Here is a 16,716-nt window from a genome sequence, read left to right as displayed (position 1 = left end):
ATATCGTGGAAACTGCAGCAGGCTTTATATATACACAGAGAATATGAAACAATACCTATTCCCACCCCACTGTCCTGCTGGTAATAGCTTATCTAAAGTGATTTCCAGCACCTGGATTTGTGCTGGAAATCACTTTAGATAAGCTATTACCAGCAGGACAGTGGGGTGGGAATAGGTATTGTTTCATATTCTCTGTGTATATATAAAGCCTGCTGCAGTTTCCACGATATGCATCTGAGGAAGTGAGCTGTAGCTCACGAAAGCTTATGCTCTAATAAATTGGTTAGTCTCTAAGGTGCCACAAGTCCTCCTTTTCTTTTTAAAAAATGTGTGCATCTCATGAATGTAAGAATGAAATTTAAGACCACGCTGACAGGTTATATTACCCAGTGCAAGCATGTACAGTTTAATGAGAAGAAAGTCCTGTGTGACATCTAGGACACACATAGTTACCAAGTGCTCTGTAGCAGTAGTTCTCAGAAAAAAAATAAGTTTAATCACTGACTCCAGCCACTAATCACCCTGACAAAAATCACTGTTTTTTGTTTTTTTTTTAAAAAGTTACCTTTACCAGAGTCAAAAGAAATTTTACTCTTACAAAATATTTGTCCCGCAGTCTTTCAACTAAAGGATTCATCTCACTCATTAACTAATATGGGTAATTGTTCAAGTACTCACTTAACCATTTTGTTTTTCAATACTACCTAAGAAATTTAGGACTAATGATAAATTACACAGCTAACACCAGGGAAAATGTTTAAAACTTACCTGCTGTATTTTTATGTTCCTCATCAGATCAACAATTTTCTCTTGTGCTAAGTGCCCAATCTCAGAAATATAAAAGGCTACAGTTAATGGTTGAGACAAAGCTTTTTGAATTTGTAGGGAGAAAATCTGGGAGAGTACCAGAGGACTAATTAAGTCCTTTCTATAGAATTACCATGTCATCTTTCAGATTCCAGGGTGGATAAAAATCAATGATTTTTTTTTAAACTATTTTTTTTATTTAAATCAGATTTTTTGGATAAAATGCTTTTTGAGGAAAAAACCTATCTAAAGATAGTTTTAATTAAGATACATTATAGCTCAAAGACATCTTATCATGGAATAGGGATTATAAATTCTAATTCTATAGTATGAGACAATATATTCATATAATGTTTATGAAAAGTTTTGTAAATGAGTTCCAATAGTTCATGGATTAGGGACCCAATCTTATGGGGTTATAGTGGTTTCTGTATAGATTATTTAGGTTTCAGAGTAGCAGCCGTGTTAGTCTGTATTCGCAAAAAGAAAAGGAGTACTTGTGGCACCTTAGAGACTAACCAATTTATTTGAGCATAAGCTTTCTATCTACCCAATGGGACTCAATGCTCAGTCTAGAATATATCATTAGAGATACTTAGTTTTGCAGTTCTCAGACTGTGGATTCATGTCTCCAGAGATAACACGCTCGTTAACAGCAAAAATGCTTTAAAATAAATAATATATAGAGGTGAGAAATAACAGACCCCAACCCTATCATCCCTCTGCAAATTTGTGTACACAAAGTCAATCCCTTACCTCTCTCTAAAAGTGCAAGGTTTCAAAAAGTTCAATGAATGAAACAGGGTGGCCAACCTGAGACTGAGAAGGAGCCAGAATTTACTAATGTACATTGCCAAAGAGCCACAGTAATACATCAGCAGCCTCCCATCAGCTTGCACCCCCGTCCAGCCCCCAGCACCTCCTGCCTGGCAGCAATCCCACCAATCAGTGTCTCCCCCCTCCCGCCTGCCTGCTGCAATCAACTGTTTCGTGTGCGCAGGAGGCTCTGGGGGTGGGAGGATTGATGGCATGGTAGGCTCGGGGGGAAGGAGCAGGGGCCTTGGGGGAAAGGGTGGAGTGGGGGCAGAGCTGGGGGTTGAGCAGTGAGCACCCCACAGCACATTGGAAACTTGTAGCTCCAGCCCCAGAGTCAGCGCCTATGCCAAGAGCAGCATATTAACCTCTGAAGAGCCGCATGTGGCTCCGGAGTCATGGGTTGGCCACCCCTAGAATAGAAGATTTTTGGGGGTGGAATAAATCTGGACAAGGAGAAAAAGTCTGGAGATAAATGTGAGAAGGGAGGGACAGGCAGTAGAAACAAAAGTGAAACTGTTTGAGCAGCATATTCCAGAAGTCTTGAGGTCTTTCTGAGTGTAGCCTTCATTGATTTGAGATCTACCATACCATTCTCTCACTAGAAGGGAAAGCCTATAATGGCAGCAGGCCGTAAAAGAGATGCAGTTTGGGAATAAGAGCCATTCGAGAAACATACGTTTGCTGATGATATTTTAAAGAAAGTCACACCAGTGAACTGCTGGAAGTCACTTAAGTACTTGGATTCAAAGACTGTTTAAGTGATAATCTTACTTTTAATAACAGCAGCTGCTTCTGTCAGTGTAGAAAGAATATTTTCTTCCTTTGGACTAATTCATTCGAAATTGAGAAATTGTTTGGGACCTGAAAAAGCAAGTAAGCTTGTTCTTCTTTTCCAGATTATGAACAAACAGGAAAATGAAGGTGAAGACCACTGAGTTAGCTGCAGAAGCCAATATTTTAAATTTCTTATGTTGACTTGGCTGCCATAGTCTATTAAATTTTTGTGGTGTTTTTTTTTAAATATTTCATGTAACTATTTTAGTTAAAAACAATTAACAAAAACAAACCTGATTTTAAAAAACTTGAATGTTTAAAATCAAAAATTCATATGCTTATTTTGTTAAAATATTATATGTTTGCTGTTGAAGAAAAAAAATGCGGAATACATAACGTTGTTTTAGTTAAATAAAACAATTTAAATATCTGTCTGGTGATGTTCTCCTCCTAATGCAGCATGGCAAGAAAATCCTCCAAATATTAATGATTAACCTGTTGAACTGGAGATAGTTCACCTCTCAATGACTTTGGTAAATGAAATAACCAAACAATATTCATTTTCTCATATAGCTGTAAAACTAATCTGAAAAGTTTTCAAAATAAATCACTTAAAAATGTATAGTGTGTACCTTCTAAAAATGAAACCTACATCTATCTCTGATTGTGAAGAATATGTATAAAGGTTATAGCAACCAAAAAGAATGCATTTTTATGTAGAAATCCATGACTAAATCGAGTCTTCCTGACTAGTGATTTAAATCAAATCCACCCTGTCAGATTCCCTGGAAATGTCTGTTGTAATGTTTTGAAAAAGGAGCCCTAGTTCTGCAACACAATTTCCATGAACTAACTTGTGACAGAGGAACTGAAATAAGAAAATGAACTACTGCAATGAATCATCTTCCTTCCTTCGAAACGCAAAGGCTGGGTTTACAACGTGTGTTCTGACATATTATATGTTTAGGTACCTCTCCACAGTGATTTATTTCTTACTTGGTATGTCAGATATATAGCCAAAGGTACAAACAATTGCAGACCTCCTTCCCTGGCATACTTGGCACTGAGCCAAAGTGGCCACATCTAGAGAGTTTCATTTCACATTCTACTTCAGAGAACATCAATGTGGGGCAGATGAGAGTCATGGACAGAGCAGCAGATGAGTTATAAGATGACAGAACTCTACAAAAACACATATGAAATAAGAAGGCTCTCCTCCCTCAACTTCGTACATATAACAGTCTCGGTACAAACCCCCAATGACCACAAGAAAATATAGTTCATTATCAATTAAAAACATACAAAGTGGAAGCCTATTTGCAATGAGTGTGACTGGTACGCAATGCTTTCAAAACAGGCTGCAACTCAATCTGCACAGCCTGCATGGATTCTAGCATCGAATATCAGGGCTCAGGTTACTGATCTTTCAGATTTACCATTTCAAAATTTAGACCAATGGAAGATTATCTACAAATAATGGATGAGGACTTCTATGCAGGTGCTGTAAACTGAGATAGAAGGGTTAGAGTTTGATCCGCCATCTCAGTACAAAGAGAAACTCAAAGAGGTTAAGAGATATCTTGATTTCTGAATTTCATAGTGGTAACACAGCAAGGTCCTGACAATATATCCAAAGCAGTAGATTAAAGAAGTTTTATTTAGCAAACACTATGTTATATAGGTTTCAGAGTAGCAGCCGTGTTAGTCTGCATCTGTGAAAAGGAGTACTTGTGGCACCTTAAAGACTAACAAATTTATTTGCGCATAAACTGAATGCATTCCACTGTATGCATCCGATCAAGTGAGCTGTAGCTCACAAAAGCTTATGCTCCAATAAATGTTAGTCTCTAAGGTGCCACAAGTACTCCTTTTCTTTTCTACTATGTTATATATACATCCAACACACTTCTCACAGTATCAGTCTTACATGGTGAACTAGCTGTTTCAGTATCCTGAGGTTAGTATTACTGCCCTAGTTGTAGTATACAGCATATACACTGTCCTTCATTCAGTTAAAGGTTGTTTGCATAGAAGTGCCTAACAGATAACCATCCTATTGAATAAGAATTAACTTTTAAAGCTGCTGATTGGTGCAACTATGGAGAAGGTAAATCAATAGGCTGGTTATATGCTAACTAACATACCCTAGAAAACACACTATGTGCAAAATTACTTAGGTCAATCACTAATCAGAAACGTAGATTTTGTAAAAGTTAGGTTTTAGAAAATGTTTTCATTATTTTAATAGGACGCAGAAGTCTGACTCCCAATACCCTGCTCTCACCACTAGAGCACACTTTTGTTTGTGTGTGTGAGAAAAAAAAATGATAGTGAATCTGGGCCCGCTTTGAATATGGGGTAGAAACCACCAAAATGTGGATTCCACGGAAAGCCAGGGGTCTCCATGTGAGATTTGCTTGGAGCTGGAGAATTTGTTCAGCCCTGAAACCAAGGACAATTCGGCGGTGGTGGTGGGGGGGATGAAAATGGGGTGCCGAGGAGAAGATGGGGGGGGGAGACACACTCAGTGCGAACGGAAATCGCTGCGTTGCAGGCAGCCAGAACACCCAGTGTCGGCTATTACCAGCCTAGCAGAGCCAAGCCGCCCAGGTAACAGGCAGATCAGCGTCACACACATACCGCGGCCGCGTCGGGAATGACCAGCCCTGTGCGGCGCAGCGCGGCTGGGGGCTGCTGACCCCGACTCCCGCAAGAACAAGGACCGGGCCCTGGCGAGAGGGGTTTGAGGTGAATCCCCCACCACCGTGCCGGGGAGGAATGGGGGAAAGCCGGGGAAAGGGGTGCTCCCTCCCCCAAGCCTTGAGATGAGAGGTGACCCCGCACCCCTCAGGGTTAGGGCGGGAAACGACCCCGCTCCCGCAGGAGCCGCGCGGGCCCCGGTGCCCGGTCTCACCGCCGCGGTGGGAGATGTGCCGGCAGCGGAAGCGCTGCCGCTTGGGCCGGTGCAGCAGTCCCGGGCACTTGAGCAGCAGCACCGAGGTGAGGAGGTAACCGCCCAGCGTAGACACCAGACACAGGGCGACGCCGGCCATCCTGCCCGCTCCCCCCGAGCCGGTCAGCCTCCGGCAGCCGCGCACGAGCCCGCCCCACCCCGCGCAGCCGCAGCCTCTCCCGCCGGTCAACCCGAGCGAGGGAACGGAGAGCGCAGGCGCGCAGCCGCACGCGCGAGGAGGGGGCTCGGCCCTCCCTTGAGGGAAACTGACTCAGTTCTAACACCTGAGGGCTCATTCTCCCCCCTTCTAGCCCCCAGGGGCCTCAGTCCCCCCCCCCACTCCGAGGGGGGATTAACCCCTCCCCCTGCCATATACACCCAGGAAGGGTTCCCCGGCAGGGTCTCACCTTCCCTGAGATCATTCCCTGCCATACTCACAGAGGAGGGAAATTAACCACACACCTGCGTGGACCCCCCCCAATCCCAGGAGGTGGATTAAACACCTTCCCACAGATTGTATCCCTCTATCACACACATGGGATTAACTCCCCAACCTCTGTCTTCTCTGGGAGGGCTCTTCCCCAAGGACAAATTAATTTCTCCTTTACTTCCTCCCTTCATCAGAGTTGTTAGACTTCTTTCTTTCCCATAACGAGATTAAACCCTGCCACCCAGCATCAGGGAACCTTATGCCATGGAAGGAATTCCCCTTCCCATCCCCCATAGGGGAAGGGCTTGCCCCCATTTCACCTCAGCAGGGGGTGCACCTCTAGGCTTCCTCCCTCAGCATCTGAGGGGAACCTCAAACCCCCTCCTGCTTTCTCCAGTGGTTTAGGCAAGAGCATATCTTTGAATCAACTCTTTCCCCCACCCAGCATACAAGCATTTGTGTCAAGTTTTATAACTTTTCACCCCACAGCCCTTTAACCTCTGCCTAGGGGCATCTCTACATTCTGCACCCCTACCCCCACCCCACTGTCACAAGCAGCCACAGGTGCTACCCTTTCCACCTACTTGGGATGGAAGGGGTAGCACCTACACAGAAATGTAGATGACTGAGAATATTTTGAATAAATATACCAGTCACCTGCACATCACTGGCTTTAATGCAGCCCTAATATGGACACCAGGTAATTCAACAGAGGGTGGCTAGCCTGGAAACAGCCAATTGCTTGTGATTCAACTGGTGTAAAACAAGTGACTGAAGTAAATTGACTGAGTGTGCCTGAAAACCCTTATTCTTCTGGAAAGTGCTAGGGATGTTTAGTAACCAGCACTATAAAACCCCATCTAAAACAAAATCATACTTAAAAGATTATTGCAAGAATGGTTTCTAGGATCAACAAAAATAATCTGTCAAACTTTCCTTTTTAAAGTGACTGATAGTTCAGGTGTGATCAATAAACACCATAAACCCAGGAATTTGTGTAATGTTTTGCTTGTTTTATAGAGGGAGACCTACAGTGCCTATTACATTATCATAATCTTCAATTCAGCCTGGAGTTTAAGTGCACCAGTTCTCACACCACCTAAAAGAGGTTAGAGGCAAACTTTCCCACCTACTGAGGCCAAAACTGGGATAAAGATCCAAAAGTCTGATAGACTTCAGACAATTAGACATTTAAAATTAATGGAGACGGGATAGGAAATTAAGAGTTTAGTATTAAGGAAAAATCTATTCTTCTTTTGCTTGACTTGGAAGCAAGCTGCATTTGGCCATTTCATGTGCATAAAACTGCATTAAACCCCAGTCTTCCCATACTGATCATTTATGAATTTATCAATTATGTCAAAATCTCAGTAAACAGTTATTCCACAGAGACAACATAATCTGCACCATTTTATCCTTGATAAGATATTTCCACTCCACTTTTTTCCTCAAATGAAACAGATTACCTTTCTTTAACATTCAGTAATTTATGATCAATGACAGCATATACACAATCTGAATATGAGATTGACACTCTGAAAACCAAGCCATTCATTTCAGAGTTATTTGAGGCAGAAGAGCCTTCTAGTGGGCCAGCTGCTCTAATCTCTCTACAACTGTATTCTTGTACCTAAGTGTTATACTCCACAAGCGCCTTTCACATATGATATTTGTACAGGCATTTTACAAACACCATCAATTGTTTCCAGCTGTTTTGAGTTCCAGCTGAATTTTCCTCTTCTTCCAGTAACAGTCTAAACATTTCAGTTTGTTTATGCAAATTCTTCTCCTCTCACTGATGTTTCTCTATTCAATCACCATATGAAGAAGCACGAACAATTTAGTAATCTGACTCCTTAAGTTTTCTGCTCCAGGATCTCAAAGCACTTTCTAAATTTTCATGCATTAAGTCACACAGCAGCCCTCAAAGAGCGAGGGAGGCATTATTCGCATCTTATAGTTTAGAAAATGAGGCAGACATTTGAGTAATTTACTTAACATGACAAACTAGAAGGGAAAAGAACTCATGTATCACAATTCCCATACTGTGCTTTAACTGCCCTAGTAGTGCAAACTGGGAGAAATTCTAACCCTTTGATATATGTTACTAGGGCTTTTTTGTTTGTTTTTTAATTTTTAAACTTGTTTTAGAATGGGTTTCAGTTGTCAGTATTTTGTCTTTTTTTTGTTTGTTTTTTTAAAGCACACCTAACCTTGACTTAGTTGTAGGAGCCGATTTCTTATAGCCACAGCTATGGCACTGGATAGATAATTTTCAAAAACAAGATCTGGTTGTATGATCCACGAATGTAGACATATTTTTAATTTGCTTTTTTAAAAATATTTCTGACCTGAATGAACAGGGTTCCTGGCTCTGATGGAATTGAGAGGACAAATCCAAAAATGACAAAAGATATCTGTAATTACATTTTAAAAACTCAAATACAAAGTTTCTGATAACACAATAAGAGTCCATATTTTTGATTTAAAAAGCCAGGTTATAGAGACAGAAAAAGGTTCTCTTCTCACTGTCATCTGACAAGTAAACAGCTTGATTCCAAGCAGGGGTAATTTTAATGTAAATTCCTAAATATGTAATTAGGGACACACAGCTGACTCATCAAAACATGTAGGGACACAGGCTCAGACATATAAAGATAAATTAAAAGTTGATGGTTTCTACATATGAAAACTGAATAGGTAAACAGAGAAAGTTGCCATGTTCCTTTCTCCACTTTGATTCTCAGATCTTTATTCTGAATCTGGACCCTATTCACTTTACATGCAGTGGTTTCACTATACCAAGCAGTGATTACTGTTTAAGTATCAACAGTTAGGAATCAAAATCCATAATTTGGATTGAGAAAAAATGTCACCTTAAACCAGGACCAATGTACCAGAATAATTCTTATTGTGTAATGGCTTTTAGTATTCCTCGAACAACCTTATAACTCATTAACTGCTGGTTTTCTTTAGGAGGAAAACAGGGTCCACGTTCTGTCACATAAGCGTAAGGGAATCGCAGCACCCACAGTCCGTCAGGTGGGAGGGTTATTTCCTGTTTCTCAGGATAAAATGTAGGGCAAGGTGGAGGTCCTGGTTGAACCTGAAAAACAACAGAGTTGGAAATATGTTAAGTGCTTTAAAAGATAAAATCATCAAACTATTGGAATAAAACCCTCTCAAATAACTAAATCCACACTGGTCTAATAAGCCTCTACTAAAATGAGGTTTGAAGCCTCTTTAGCGCATTTCTAGAAGACGGCGTTTAAATGCTGTTCTTTCCAGAAAGGAAAAGTCTCAAACCCCAGTGTGATCAAGATGCTGAATTTAAGATAGCAGATTTGGCATCAGATCACTAAGGCCCTGTCTCACACTACAAAAAAAAATTTAAAGAAAATCTACATTTAGGTATCCAGTTGCATCTGTGTAGTGCAGACAAGATTAAACTGTTTCAACTGTGACTCAAATTGTTCTTCCACCTTGGATTTTTCAGGACTGTAGCATGATTCAAGAGCACTTACAATATTGTTTGGTATCAACTGCACTAGAAGACTGAGCGGTGTCTTAACCAGGTCAAGAACTGATGTGGTGTAATTGTTTCCTTCAGCATATTAGATTTTCACATGGGTATATGAATGATCCCAGAGCACTTTAGGGAAGTAGATTGTTTCTCCCCACAACTGATATAAACATACTGTGTGCTGGCTGCATTTCAGTGATGCTGTATTATTTACTTGAGGTACCAACAAATGAAATTTTTTTGCCGTATTTTACAAAGTGCTATATAAATGGTAAGATTATTCCAGGACAGCGTACTACTGGAAAACACATCTTGTTCATATTTCATTACTTTAAAAAAAAGTGGCACACATATCAATTTCAAATATCAATCTCCTTTTCTCAGCATCTAGAAATACATGAAAATTACATCTTTTTCATTCTACAGATTCTCTGTCCCGAGTTCAGAGAAGAATTGAAGATAAAAATCCATCTTAGCCATGAATTACCATTTTTCTGTGAAGACATTTTAATTTTTAATTCTTATGTTCCCAATGCTCAGCAGTTCTTTTTAAAAAAAGATTATTCTGGTGCATTTTCTGTGGCATATTATTTAAAATGTCTTTTCAACCTATTGGAACCCTACTATGTCATCTGTGATAAAATGTGTATTAAGAAGAAAGTTAGGCTGACAAATGCTAAAGTCACAACAGCCTTGGAGACTCAAGAAATATTTGTTTACAGAACACGTACAGCATTTGCAACTACACAGCAAACTTCCCCACACCACCACTGTACTCAAACCTGATCTGTGAGGACTCTCCCTAAAGAATGAGAAGAGACATGGCATGCCCCATTCAGTCCTTGGCTGAACATATCAAGGAGCATTCCCAATGAGGTGGTGGTTTATATGTCGTCTGTCTGTTGAGAATTTCTGAACTAAAACTGGCCTATGTGAAATGGGTTTGGTGGCAACAATCCAATAATTTTTGGCCAGTACCAATTTGGATTGACCTAAAGAACATTAATTAAATCCTGGTTCAGGTTGAAAGGAAATTCTTGGATTATCTACTCTTACCCTCTGCAACAATGAAGGATCCTACATTCCTTTGTGTGTCTTTTTGTCCCACAATAAGTGTTCTTAATACACTTTTTAGAGTTACATTTTGCAGTTCCTACAGTCACTTACAAATAGCTAGATTCTATTTTTAATTTCTTACCTGAGGTGTCAGTATTATCTGCAGTGGAGCATCTGGCACCACAACAAAGAGTCTTATAAACTGAGCATAATATGGTTTAAGTCCTCGTCCTTGAGTTGATGAGAGGATGTATAAGGGCATATCAGAATTAAGGGCTTTTATAGCCGATTCTTTTGGCCCACTTCCCATCACCTTCATGACTTTCTCCGGCCCTGAACACATGAACCTCCGACCACGGGCGTCTTCATATTCAAATCCAACGAAGGCTCGAGCTATGTCGTCTCTCCGCCTTCCTCTTCCCATTACAACTGCACTTCGTTTGCCAGGAACAGCTTTATTAGGAGCAGGCCAGGAATTAGTGTCCAGATCTCCCTCATCTTCAGCTCTTGTCCTGATGACAATGTCCCAAGGCATTAAGTAGTTTGTTCCTGGTATGAAGCCCTGTTGGTCTAAGCCTGTGTGAAAGTTATAAGCCTTAGCAGGACCAAGTTTGACCAGTGACCAGCTAGAGAATTTGGGAAGAAGCCCCTTAGGGCAATTAGAATGGAGCATGCCAGGAAGATACTCAACCGTGGATGCCTGCCGATCTACCAAGCTTGGCCTCTTCTCGCTTTTAGACTCTGATGCTTGCCCATGAGTCTCTGCATTGTCTCCTCCACCTTGAGGATCAGCTGGGTAGGTGCCCAGGCTATCCGTCGACTGACCCAAACTAAGGGCTAAGCTCAGGCTGGTGCTTTCTCCCTGGGTTTGAGGCTCTTTTTCTTTAAGTTTCTCAGCTTCTCCTTCTGGAGGGGCAGGTGAGGTCTCATTCTTGGCTGGTGCTGGATCAGGTGTACTCGGCTGAAATATTGGGAAGTTGATGTGATCCAGTTTCCCACAACATTTCTCTTCCAGCAGCTGTGAAAGATGGAACACAGTTAACTTGTCATCTGTAGTCTCAATGTTCACATAGCTCTGAATCACAAAACTAACTGAATGCAGTTTAATATAATAAGCTATAGTATTAACAAATCAATGCAACTTGGCCTCAAGCAAATATTTCGAAGCTCTCTTTTGGTGAAGTGGGAACCAGTGCACTTCTGCATGAACTACAGACACTATGCACACGTCCACACACTGTTTTTGTACTACTATAACTATTTTGGTTAGGGGTAAGATTTTCTACATAACCAGTTAAAAATCAGTGCACTCCCTAGTGAGGATAAAGTTATATTGGTATAAAGGTGCCTTACACCTTCCCTTATAAGCTACACCAATATAAGCACCTTGATACTGTAAGAACATAACAATGGCCCTACTGGGTCAGACCAAAGGTCCATCTAGCCCAGTATCTGGTCTTCCGACAGTGGCCAGTGCCAGGTGCCCAAGAGGGAATGAACAGAACAGGTAATCATTAAGTGATCCAACCCCTGTCACTCATTCCCAGCTTCTGGCAAAAAAACCAAAACCAATACTATTATTGCTGAACCCCTAACTAGAAGGTAGGGAATTGTACTGCTTTAACTATCCTAGTATAGTCAAAGTGGTATAAATCTGTAATTGTAGAAAAGCCCATACTTTACTGCTTTCACGGAAAATGAATAGGTTGTTCACCAAGCTATTCAGATGGCTTGGGTCTGATCCTGCAAGGTACTGAGTACTCAACTACTGTTAAGGCAATAGGAGTAAGCTGTTTGGGTCTTACAGGAGCAGGATAAGAAAAAGGTAATATTTACATAGAAGGGAGTTTTAGGCTCTCTCCCATGCCCCCTTTTCACTTAGGTCTCTCTCTCCTTGGGGTCAGAGGACTCACTTTTCTTCCATCAAATCCCTCCTTAAAACAAACTAACGCAAAGACCATTTTAAAAAAGGCAGTGCAGTACTCCCATGCCAGCTCCAACTCTTATTGGAACACTAAGTACTAGTTGTGTCTGCACTGTTTTGTCTGTCTCAGACCTAGGCTCCGATTTTGAAAGGACCCGTTATGATCATCTAGCATCACCTCCCGCATAACACAGGCCACAGAATCTTACCCAGTAACTCCTGCATCAAGCCCATAACTTCTGTTAAAACGATAAAACATGTATTTAGAAAGATATCCAGTCTTGATTTACAAACGTCAAGTGACAGAGGATCCACCACATCTCCAAGCAAATTACTCCAATGGTTAATTACCTTTGCTATTAAAAATGTGCACCTTATTTCTAGTCTGAATTTGGCTAGCTTCCGCATTCAATCACTTTTTCTCTTCCCCCCCCCCATAGACACTTATAGACCACAATCAAGTCACCTCTTAACTTTTTCTTTGGACTCTTTAGGATAAAAGCTGTGCCTTGTTTGTACAGCACAAGCATAGCTATGGCTTAATAAATAATATTTCCTTTTGAAGCAAAAATGGAAAGCTAATGATTACCTGATAGAAGTCATAATTGGCAGCTTTGATATCAAAGGGATCATCCCGGGGTGCTTGTTTCCTCCCACAGTTACAGGCACCAGTGGAGCGAGCCCGGCTGTTGTGATACAACACTGGAGGGTTTCTATCTGGCTCTGGTTTTTCCCCTGAAAAAGTAACAAGATTAATTGGAGTTTGCTTCACCCCATCTGGAGAGCTACCTGTATAATTTAGCCATCTTCAACCCTCTTCTGCAATGATCCCTCACGCTCCCTCCCCACCCCGATTACTTTCCAAAATTGCCAATTTACCATGCAACTTCCCCTTCCCTGTGTTTGTTATACAACTAGTTACAAAGGCCCTTTGTACACACTGAGCTGCCTTTCTTGCCAATTGATTATTGTGCAGGATGTGGAGCTGCTATGTAATAATTTATGTCCCACCCATTTGATTGATATTGGGTTTGCTATATGACTGCAAGGGGTTAATTCAAGCAGAGGATAGATAGTCCCCCATTTATCATTACTTAAAAGACAATGCAACTATCATTTAGTTTAAATTTTACCTCTGACCAAGCTGATTTCAACAATCTGGCTTGGGAGTCCCCATAGGGGGATCCAAGCAGAGGAAACTCGAACAATGAAGTTTGGATGGATAAGAAGATGGTCTCTGAAGGACAGGAAAAAATGAGGCAAAGACTGCTGGGGAGTAGACTGAACCCCAATCCCTAGAGGCAAAGGGCTCAGGAATAAACTAGGACTTCCTAAGTCTTTAGGTAAGGCAAATATGCATATAGACCTTTTATTTTGTTGAAATCCTTTTTTCTCAATATGCCTTGTTCTACTGTTAAGATAAAACAATACATTGTTTTGAATGGCTGTTTTGAGTCACTGTGTTTACCAGTCAGGCTTGCAGAGTAATCCTGGGTGGCACACAGGATGCTGTAGCCCAATGACCAGATCTCAGAGTGTGAAAATTATGTTGTCCTTTCACCAGGTGAAGACAAGAGAATTAACACGAGGCGATGCACTCAGACAGGTTCAAAGGTGCAGCTAGGCCTTAACTATGATACTTACCAGATCTTGCTTGAAAGGACAAATGGTTCTTCTGGCTATTTATATATATTCCTTGAAAGTTCTATTCCTTGCACAGTATGGCTCTACTTTAAAATAGTGTTTGCACCTCCCTAGGAAACCATCTTTCCTACATCCTTCCTAGCAGGAAACATATGTCCAACTGGCATGGAGAGAACCCAAGTAATTAATGAGTCCAATCCTGCAACCCTTATTCACACCAAGTAGCAATTAGTTTGGGGGGAGGTTCTAAATCAAAGTTATATTTGGGGGGAAAGTGATGACTGAGAATAGGGTATGGAGCCTTTAACCTGTAGATTACTAGTTCTAATACACTTGTTTCCACCATCTGATTACTGTTTTTTGTCCTCTATGAAATGAGTTTGGTGGTCCCAGCCCACGAATACATATTGCATAAACCACCACCACAACTGGCAGTCTCTGCACAGACAGCAAGGACTGAACAGACCATGGAAACTCAACTATTTTCAATTCCTGGGAGTGTTAACTCCCAATCAGGATTAGGCAACACGGCCTTTGCTATAACTATTCCTTCAATAAACAGAGAAATAGAATCTAAACCCCTCATTCCTTCACTTTTCATAACATTAACATTAGTCACAAGACTTATTTTTAGAGTCTATGATTTACTGTACTTAATAGTATTTATTTTAAAATAAAGCCAGTTTTAAAATTCAGTGGCCAGTCAGATAAAATGTTTTCCTATGGCTTAAAACTTGTACACTACAAAAGGATCCTAACACAACTGAGCTTAGTTACCTGATTTGGGGAGTAAGTGAAATTTATGCACACAGTGCTGATCAGTTAAACTTCGCTCCTCACACAGCTGATGCCCGTTGCTCCAGAACTTGTAACAGTCTTCATGAAGTTGCATGGCATACTTGTGAAAGGCTGGTCCCCGGGCATGCTGGCTGTACACACGCAAGGCTTGGGCTAGCTGATTCTTATGAACTGTCATAGTGTAGTTGTGGGGCAGGTTGGACTGGTAGGCACTGTGGGCCATGGGGAGAGCCTTTTGGCAACGGTTTTCAGAAAACTTGGTGTCTATATCTAGGTACGCCTCCAAGACTTTGATGCTTCCCATGATTTTGGAGGTCAGTTCCCCAGTGGGGGAAGCTGGGTCATCATCTTTCCCCTCAATGGCAACTTCATACAATTTCTGAGCTGCAGCAACCCACTTCTGATATGTGGGAAGCTCAAAGTGAGAGGGCTGAGGGTTTCTCCCCACACTATCATCGAAGCCTTTCTTACTTAGCACCAGCTCCACATGCTGCCACAGGAACTCCTTGAGGGTGCAGTCCACCAACTGCCCAGAGGAGCTGGAGCTGCTACTGCTACTCTCAACATGGAAGGACAGCTGCTGCCTGCCATGTCTCATCATCTGATATCTCCTGGGCCCCGCCAAGGTGGGTGCCAGCAAGGAATCAGTCTCCTTCATTGTGCAGTTGCCCCTAAGCTGCTCCAGCAGCATGGCCACTGGGTCCTCTCCATCCTGGGCCCCACCAGCTACAATGTAGACAAAGGCCTGGTTAGCAGGCACAGTGAAAAGGCAGTTGATGCTCTGGTTGGTCAGCACCCGACTCTTACGGAAGATGCGGTAGATCTGGTCCTCTAGGGCATGCTGCAACCGCCTCTTGGGTGAATGCTTCTTGGGTGGGGGCTTCTCCAGCTGGCCACAGAGATCTTGCCCCCTGCCCGGTGGGGGGTCCACCTTCAGGGCCCCATTAAGCTGGAAGAGGAAGAGGAGGCGGGGTGGGCACGGTCTGCAGTTGAGCTTCCACTCCTTGCCAACCGGGCAGTCCTTGATGGCAGCCTTGAGGGAGGGCAGCACCTTCTGCCTCAGCCCATCCAGGGCCCTGAAGACCCGGTCATAGGTGATGTCGAAGGAGCAGGTGGGGTGCACCATCAGCAGGATGTGGCAGACGGAGAAGAGGTAGAGGAGGCTCAGGCAGTGCAGTTTCTCCTGGTGCTTCCAGAACTCATGGGCCTCGGCGTGGGGCAGCGGGGCGCCAGGCGGGTGGCCGAGCCCCGGCACCCTGGCGTCCCCGGCGCTGAGGTCCCTGCAGGCCTGCAGCAGCTGGGGGGTGTCGCAGATGGAGGTGAGCACCAGGTACAGCACCTTGCTCTCCTGGCTGTAATAGGCCTGCAGCAGGTTGTAGTCCTGGGCGGCGGCGGCCTCCTCCCCGCCGGCCCCGGGCTCGGCCCCGGGCTCGGCCCCGCCCGGCCCCGCGCCCTCCCGCTGGAAAAGGGGGAAGACCTGCCGGTCGCACACGGTGCTCACCAGCGCCGCCTTCTCGGAGCTCAGCTGCAGGGCCGTCTTGCCGAAGATGCCCACCACGCACACCGCCGCCTCCTCCTCCGCGGGGGCGGGGACCGGGGCGCTCGCGCCGCCGCCGCCCCCAGCCAGCAGCAGCTCCCGCAGGCTCACCGGCACGGTCATCGCCGCGGCAGCGCGCCGCCCCAATAGGCCACACTGCCTTCGGAGCTACTGGGCATGCGCCACAGCGGGGCATGCGCGGTAAGTCGAGACGCCGATGGTGCTCCTGCGCATGCTCACAACTCTGGGCGCTGCTGAGCAGGCGGAGCGCGGCTGCCCTCCCCTTGCCCTCAGACTCTGCTTCCTGAGCCACGTGGGTTGCTAGGTTGGGTGGGTGCCCAGGGAAGGGAAAAAGATGGGGGAAAGTAGGGAAGACGTCGTTCAGGGAGCCGATTGGTTATCCCCAATCAAACAGCAACACCACGAGGAGAGAGACTATGCCAGGAGATTTGCA

At 43.5% G+C, this 16,716-nt stretch overlaps 2 protein-coding genes across 6 annotated transcripts in view; both read right to left on the bottom strand.

Annotated features, from left to right (window-relative positions):
• GDPD1 (glycerophosphodiester phosphodiesterase domain containing 1) overlaps positions 1–5,646 on the bottom strand; it is a 33,226-nt gene extending 27,580 nt beyond the window's left edge. For 4 of the 5 annotated variants that reach the window (XM_073315218.2, XM_073315220.2, XM_073315219.1 and 1 more), the window contains exon 1: positions 5,312–5,525. In XM_073315218.2, coding sequence (XP_073171319.1) covers positions 5,312–5,450 — 139 coding nt within the window. In that variant the 5' untranslated portion in view covers positions 5,451–5,525. Of the gene's footprint in view, positions 1–5,311 lie in introns of all 5 variants that reach the window. The other variant, XM_073315217.2, reaches the window with a different exon arrangement.
• Positions 5,647–7,177: 1,531 nt separating this feature from the next.
• On the bottom strand, positions 7,178–16,411 carry SMG8 (SMG8 nonsense mediated mRNA decay factor). The gene is made up of 4 exons (XM_073315312.1): positions 14,705–16,411; positions 12,873–13,018; positions 10,502–11,377; positions 7,178–8,886 (listed from the first exon to the last, which is right to left on the bottom strand). Exons 1-4 carry the CDS (start codon positions 16,383–16,385, stop codon positions 8,689–8,691), a joined length of 2,901 nt encoding a protein of 966 aa, XP_073171413.1. The 5' UTR covers positions 16,386–16,411; the 3' UTR covers positions 7,178–8,688.
• Between the last annotated feature and the right edge of the window lie 305 nt (positions 16,412–16,716).

This window comes from Lepidochelys kempii, chromosome 17 (genome assembly GCF_965140285.1).
Source record: "Lepidochelys kempii isolate rLepKem1 chromosome 17, rLepKem1.hap1, whole genome shotgun sequence".
NCBI classification, from domain to species: domain Eukaryota; kingdom Metazoa; phylum Chordata; order Testudines; family Cheloniidae; genus Lepidochelys; species Lepidochelys kempii.
Note: the sequence above shows the minus strand (reverse complement) of the source record. Positions and strands in the feature narration are given on the sequence as shown.